The sequence below is a fragment of the Schistocerca cancellata genome, chromosome 8, assembly GCF_023864275.1.
Source record: "Schistocerca cancellata isolate TAMUIC-IGC-003103 chromosome 8, iqSchCanc2.1, whole genome shotgun sequence".
Lineage (NCBI taxonomy): Eukaryota > Metazoa > Arthropoda > Insecta > Orthoptera > Acrididae > Schistocerca > Schistocerca cancellata.
Genome location: NC_064633.1, coordinates 585,868,603 through 585,876,317, shown reverse-complemented (window position 1 = coordinate 585,876,317; position 7,715 = coordinate 585,868,603). Strand labels below are relative to the sequence as shown.

The 7,715-nt window shown below is 39.4% G+C and overlaps 1 protein-coding gene across 2 annotated transcripts in view; it reads right to left on the bottom strand.

Moving 5' to 3' along the window:
- Nucleotides 1-1,372: 1,372 nt before the first annotated feature.
- The window catches only part of LOC126094550 (protein mini spindles), a 139,194-nt gene continuing 132,851 nt past the window's right edge, over nt 1,373-7,715 (bottom strand). For both annotated transcript variants that reach the window (XM_049908983.1, XM_049908984.1), the window contains exons 31-35: nt 7,514-7,687; nt 7,291-7,422; nt 7,034-7,202; nt 3,822-4,093; nt 1,373-1,977 (exon numbers count right to left, since the gene is read on the bottom strand). In XM_049908983.1, coding sequence (XP_049764940.1) covers nt 1,894-1,977; nt 3,822-4,093; nt 7,034-7,202; nt 7,291-7,422; nt 7,514-7,687 — 831 coding nt within the window. In that variant the 3' untranslated portion in view covers nt 1,373-1,893. The remainder of the gene's footprint in view (nt 1,978-3,821; nt 4,094-7,033; nt 7,203-7,290; nt 7,423-7,513; nt 7,688-7,715) is intronic.

Here is a 7,715-nt window from a genome sequence, read left to right as displayed (position 1 = left end):
CTGAGCATAAAATCGAATTCATCTTTCCTGCACAGGACGAGAGACCTCCATATAATTACAATATTATTCAGAGCTCAGATAAGTACAAAGGAATTACAATGCACTCCATATACTGCCCTAGTACTAAAACTAGTTTGTGTATGGTAGTGCTGGCGTTTGGCACACAAAAATCTTTTTCTAAACTTCGTTATTTCTACAGTCAAAATTACATTCAGATTTTGGTTATCTGTCTTTCATCTTCATTTCTTCTCTGTATTGTAAAACCACCTTCTGTAGGTTAACTATGCTATGTAACTCAGTATGAAAGATATCCTCAATCGAGACACTGTAGTAGTTCCTAGGTACTAAGAGAAATCGCCGGCACGGTAGCTCAACATGTTCGATCAGAGGGTTAGCTGCCCTCTGTAATAAAAAAACTGAGTGAATTAATCAACGACAAACTTCGACGGGTGTCATACGACATCCTCCCCAAACAAATTTAAAAAACCCCAAAGGGGAGAGGTGGAGGTGGGGAGGATGGGGGGGGGGGGGGAGACAGATAGAGAGAGAGAGAGAGAGAGAGAGAGAGAGAGAGAGAGAGAGATATGGTACTGTACCCAGGACATGGATTTTTAGTCAAATTTATCCACAGAATTACACATACCTTGATATATCAAAGCTAAGTGTGAAGTGTGTGCTGTAGGCTGAATCAACTGTTCAACCAGAAATTTGAAGGGGATGGTTGCACATAAATTTTACAATTTTACTACATTTTTGACAAAACCTTTTACTTTACTGCAGCTCTGTCCTGTGCAAGCTGCCTCATTTCTGCACAACTGTTGCAGCTACATTCGTTTGAACTGGCTTACTGTGCTCAAGCCTTGCCAACGACATGTTAAGTTGCAGACAGGCACAATTGAAAAGACACATTAGCTTTTGGCCAAAGCCTTTGTCAGAGAAAACGCACACGCGCACGCAAGCAAACTTCACACAACTGCCATCTCTGGCAGCTCTGACTGGAATGCATTCCGGTCCAAGCTGCTGGAGATGGCAGTCATGTGCTTGAGGTATGCCTGCTTGTGTGAATGAATGCATGTGCGTTTCTTTTTCTGACTAAGGCTGTGGCCAAAAGTTAAATGTCTTAGTTGTGCCTGTCTGCAACTTAACATGTCATTACAGTAAGTAGAAATTTCCTTACATTGTTGATATTCCAACCTGAAGTTTCCATGAATGACTGTGCGCAACCACAGCCTTCAAAGTTTTCAATTTTGTGTTGCTTATTCAAAACTGAACATTTTTCTGATCATCTGATACAATTACAGAATCTTAACACACATCCATAACAAGGCAATACTAAGTTAGAATAGGGCCACATTATATAAAAAAATTATTCGAAGTTTCAACTACAAGTTTATTTTCCAACCATCTGCAAAAATAGTCACAGGTTCTCAACATGTTAACATTTAAACAAAATAAAAATGTAGCTGTAAAATAATTAAAAAAGTCTTTACACGTGATTGAATCAATGGTCAATACTGCCGAAGTATTAAAAAAATACAAATAAATTAGATATAAGTTACACATCACCAATTGCACAACAGACACTCCAGTCTTAATAAAGTGAATGAGAATGTGTCTTACTATAATCCTTTTCGTGCACGAGCTTCCTAGCAGTCATGTAATCTATTTCTCAAGTTTCACTATTAATAGATGTAACACATTAATAAATTAATAATCGTATAACTGTATGCTCAGTCTTTTATAAAAAATTTTCCTACATAACATCATGAAATACTTTATGACAGCCATAATTTTCCGAAGTATTACGCGTGCACACCGTCTATATATAAAATTATCTACATATATATATTAATTTTTATGAAATTAATCATGGACAGTTAACAGCATCAGGCCTCATTTAGTTGTAGATTTTAGTGCCTCCAACCTCTTTCTCAGCCTCTCCACTCCATCTGCTCCACTCCGCGAAGTGGGCAGTATCTGCAATGTAAGTTAAATATTCCACATGAATCGTGCTATGTTTCAAAGTATTCGTATGCAAGGTTCATATTTTTAAAATTTTGGTGGAAGAAACAACAAATATGGCTACATGCTTAACATTATATACGAATCTGTAATTCCCACCCACCACCTTTTACATATAACAGTAATAGAAGTTATTCTATGGAATAAGAGGAGTTGAAAAAAAGAAACTTTTAAAGTTACTTTTCAAATTTTGCTATGCCGTTAGATAGTTTATATCTCTGTCAGTCATTACAAGTTTTAGTTTCAGCATTGTGCACTCCTTTTTGTACTAAACACAACCTTAATGTGGAGTAATGAATGTCGTTTTTCCTTCTTTTATTATGTATACAATCATTGTTACGCAGCAGATGCTCAAAGAGGAGGACCTATAAGTTACTGAAGAACACTGAAATTTTGGCTGTAAGATTATTTAAAAGGTTTGAGCAACAATTGTGGACAATTTCAATTAATCAAGTTATGTATTAACACATCAACCCATCTCTTTCTCCTTCCAAACATCATCACTTGCAAGAAACTATGTAATTACAATGCAAAGCAATGTGTGAGCTGAAATGTACAATTTGTGTGAGCAGGAATGATTCAATGTATGAGCTTAACAATAAATTACGAGTAGGATAGAATAGATACTTAAAAGATTTATTATTAGGAAAATGTACGATTGTACAAATTGGGCCTTAACATTTTCACGTATTTTATGGACGGTTCTTTAATATTATTTCAGGCCATATATGTCCTTGCTCCTACAACAGCACGCAGTTGTCACAAAATAAATTAGAAGCAGTTTTCAGTTAATTTAGTAGCAAAAAAATATTTCTAATTTATTCTGTGACAATTACTTTGCAGTCATCCATCTGGATCTCCAGGAGGGGAACATCAGTTGGGATATGAGTAAGAGGAAAAGACTGAAAAATCAACAAAAGAGTCATATTCTACAAGTCTGACTACAAAAAGTCAGAAGCCAATGTGGTAGGGGGGCAAGCTATAAAACCTGAAACACTAACTTCAAAAACTCCATCTGGTTATGTTTAATGCCAGAGTGAAATGGGAAGATTATATATAGTCAGATAAATATAGGGTAAGCAGTAGTGGGGCAATCAAGAAGAGACTTCAGTTAGGGCAGAATTTGGGCTCAGTAGTGGGAAAGAGAGGATAAAGACTGAGTTGTACAATACATTTCAGCTAGTAATTGCAAATAAACAATCCAAAAATAGGAGGAAGTCGAGGAGGAGGAGGAGGACTTGGAAATGGCAGATGTGAATGTAGACAAAAGAAATTTCACTGTTCGAAATTTGAAATTTCGAATTTACATTTACTGTGCCAAACAAGGAACTAATGAAAACTGAGATGCGCAGGGCAAGAAGCCTGACAAATGGATGCTCTTCACAGAAAGTGAATACGTCACATTAGGAAACATGCAGCAGTAACAGAACCTACAGACAGCTATCCAAACTGATGCAGTGACAATCTCTGACGCTTTCTTATAATCTACTGTTTACCCTGCACTAATTACAGAGCTTCCGTACTTCTTTTGTTTAAGGTGGTATTAATAATTCAAATATGTACGATGAGAACAAGGTAACCACAGGAAACACCACACTTTTATACAAAGCCATACTGCGCGCGCGCGCGCGCGCGCGCGCACGCACGCACGCACACGCACACACACACACGCACACACACACACACACACACACACACACACACACACACACACACACACACACACACAACTTTTTTCTGCCAGCAACTAATACACAAAACAAAACCCAATTGCAGGTACAATGCTCATAACTTCTTACCTCACTGCGGTTTTCCTTCAGTACCCTCACATTCAGGTTTTCATCGTTTGGAATATTATTGTCAGACACGGTCGTCTGCTGACGTAAGGTCAAACCGAGTGGAATGTTTGCGGGTGTGAGGCCCGCGTCGGCCTGGAGCCTCTGCAGCCTCTTCAGGTAATACTGCGCATCCTTCGACGTGGGCCTGCCATCTCCGTCGACATCTATGAGATTCTCGACTCTGGGTGTGTTGTTCTTTGCAGGTACCTCTTTGTCCTTCATTGTGCTTTCAACTAAAAATCGAAGTAATACAGTGACCACAAGCACTCCAAAGACATCTTTAGAAAATATTTTCTTACAATCCCAATAGAGGCAACTCAATATGTATATTAATGTTACTCTAAAGATTCAAATAAAATGTATGACGAGAACCAATCAACAGTTGTGAAGAGGGAGTTTCCAGATTTTATGTGACCTGAGCAACATAATCTCAACTTTTTCATCTACTCATTCACTACTAGATGCTTTGTCAGAATTAGTAACAGCCATGCCACACATGGCAGTTTTGACAGGACAAAATTCTTCAAAAAGTTACAGCAATGACACACAAATACTGAACATGGTTAAGTTCATGAGTTGAGTCCTTTACCTGTTCTAAATTCATGCCAGGTTCATGTCATAGGAAACTTTGTTCCAAATCTGCCTCTCAATACCCTTCCAAGTCAGCAATTCTTGCATTTCTTATTCATGCGAACAAATATTCCATTTATATATTGGGAACAATAATACTGAATGAAGTTCTAAAAAAATATGTATTATTATGCAAACTCCCTGCCCCTTAAAAATATGTCTCGTAACAATGTTCATCCAGGCAGATCTTCCCTTTTATGAAATCATAAGGTAACAGAATAACTAGTTTCCCTTCAGTAAGGAAAATTTCAGAGAGATTTTTTTCTAAATTAGTAGTTTTAAACCTAACTCATCATACATATTCATTACTGAATTATGTTTACTGAAAAATTACTTTGTGTGGTAAGGTCAAAACATTTAACAATAATGTTATTCCGACTTCCTGGCAGTTGAAAACTTCACGTCCAATAAACCTGAGCCCGAAAAGTCACATTTTTCCAGCGCTGTTCTTGCAGACTTAACTATCTGGGCACAACTCAGGACCCACAATCACATTTCCACTTTTCTAGGAAATGAGAGATACACACAAAGTTTTGCATTACCTCAGTTCTGAGAGTTCCGGAACCTGTACAGAAAATTGTAATAGAAACCAACATAAACATCATTTCTGCCCATTTTATTGCTCATGAAAACCACATGTTGCATGTTTTACCACCATAGAGCGAAACCTTCAGAGGTGGCGGTCCAGATTGCTGTACACAACGCTATCTCTAATACCCAGTTGCACGTCCTGTTGCCTTGACGCATGCCTGTATTCATCGTGGCATATTATCTACAAGCTCATCAAGGCACTGTTGGTCCAAACTGTCCCACTCCTCAATGGCAATTCAGCGTAGATCCCTCAGAGTGGTTGATGGGTCACATCTTCCATAAACAGCCCTTTTCAAACTACCCCAGGCATGTTTGATAAGGTTCATGTAAGAAGAACATACTGGCCACTCTAGTCAAGCGATGTCATTATCCTGAAGGACGTCATTCACAAGATGTGTATGATGGGGGCGCGAATTGTCGTCCATGAAGACGAATGCTTCCTCAATATGCTGCCGATATGGTTGCACTATCAGTCTGAGGATGGCATTCACGTATCGTACATCCATTATGGCGCCTTCCATGACCATCAGCGGCATACGTCAGCCCCACATAATGCCACCTCAAAACAGCAGGTAATCTCCATCTTGCTGCACTTCGACAGTATGTCTAAGGTGTTCAGCCTGACCGGGTTGCCTCCAAACATGTCTCCGACGACTGTATGGTTGATGGCATATGTGACACTCATCGCTGCAGAGAACACCATTCCAACCCTGAGCAGTCCATCCGGCATATTGTTGGGTCCATCTGTACTGCGCTGCATGGTGTCGCGGTTGCAAAGATGGACCTCGCCACGGATATCAAGACTGAAGTTGCACATCATGCAGGCTGTTGCACACAGTTTGAGTCTTAACACGACATCCTGTGGCTGCACGAAAAGCATTACTCAACATGGTGGTGTTGCTGTCAAGATTCCTCCAAGCCATTCACTGCAGTAGCAGCCATGGGTGGCCTGAGCGAGGCATGTCATCAACAGTTCCCATCTCTCTGTATTGCCTCCATGCCTGAATGACATCGCTTTGGTTCACTCCAAGACGTCTGGACAGTTTCCTTGTTGAGAGCTCTTCCTTGCACACAGTGACAACGCAAACGTGATCAAATCGCAGTATTGACTGTCTGGGCATGGTTGAACTACAGACAACACGCGCCATGTACCTCCTTCCTGGAGGAATGACTGGAACTCATTGGCTGTCGGACCCCGTCCATCCAGTAGGTGCTGCTCATGCATGGTTGTCGACATCTTTGGGTAGGTTTAGTGACTTCTCTGAATAGTCAAAGGGACTGTGTGTGACAATATTCACAGTCAACGTCTATCTTCAAGAGTTCTGGGATCCGGGGTGATGCAAAACTTTGTTGTGTGTGTAGATCCATGGGAAGTAGAGATGTGAGGGTGGGTCGTGAGTCATGCCTGGAAATGTGAGGTTTCTAGTTAAGAGTCCTAGTTCGGCACACGCTTTTAATTTAGCAGGAAGTTACAAATCAGTACTTGCTGAACTAAAATGTTAATGATTCATTATTGAATAATGTTAACTATGAAAGCTTATCAGTAATTTTATTTATTTATTTATTTTAATGAAAGGTCATTCTTAGATTTTCTCAGCTCAGTACAATGCTGACACTACTTCTAATCCATTTGTTGGAGAACTTACCATCATTAAAACCATCAAAGAGAAGCACATAATTTTCTACTGCTTCATCAAACTTTCCTCAAACTTATTTTTGACAACTTAAATTTCACAATACAAAACGCACATACACTTTCCCACAGGCAATCAAACCATGGTAACCAACATCTGATGAGCCCACACCATTTCCTTTCAGACTAGTTGATATTTTGACAGTGTAGCCAGCACAATCTTCTATATCTACATCTACACCTATATGAGTACTCTGCAATTCACAATTTAGTGCCTGGATTATTGCAAGGATAGCTGAAGTGCAAGCACTTTTAATACCTGGGAAAACAGTATTTGCTGGTGCAAAAGGTTCTTTTTTCCTTTCCATCTCTATACTCTTGAGGCCTTTTGCAATGTAGTCTTGGAATTGCGGTGAGGATTTCCTCAGGAAAGAGTCCAAGTTAGCATCCGGATACTGCTCCTTGAAATTGTACAACAGCTCCAGACCCTAACAGTAACAATACCAATCATTAAGATCTGAAATACTAGTCCTGCTTAGAAATTTAATGAATTAACACACATCTGCAGTTTCTCACCTCTCTTGTGTGATTCTTCATGCCTATCTTCTTGAAGATCTCCGAGAGTTGGCCATAGGGCACTTTGGTGTGACGGTTGGGAATTTTAGCGTCCTTCTCTGTTGATGACTTCACATCATCTTGTTTCGCATTCTGAAGCGAGATCAAAGAAATAAAGAAATCATTGAAATTTTGAAAGTACACTGAATTATCAATGCAAATTAAAACAGGTGAAGTGAATTACCTTTAGTAATTTTATTAAATAGGAATGTAGCTCTGAGTCACTGGCATTATCAATGCGTCCTAAATAATTCAGTATTCTGTTTCCTTTTATTTTGGTTACAGTATGAATGAACGTTTTTATCGTGCGTAGAGGGACATCCGACTGCCGTTTCTTCCACACCGGTGAAGGGAAATCCTAAATTTTTTTGGGAGGAATATAGTCA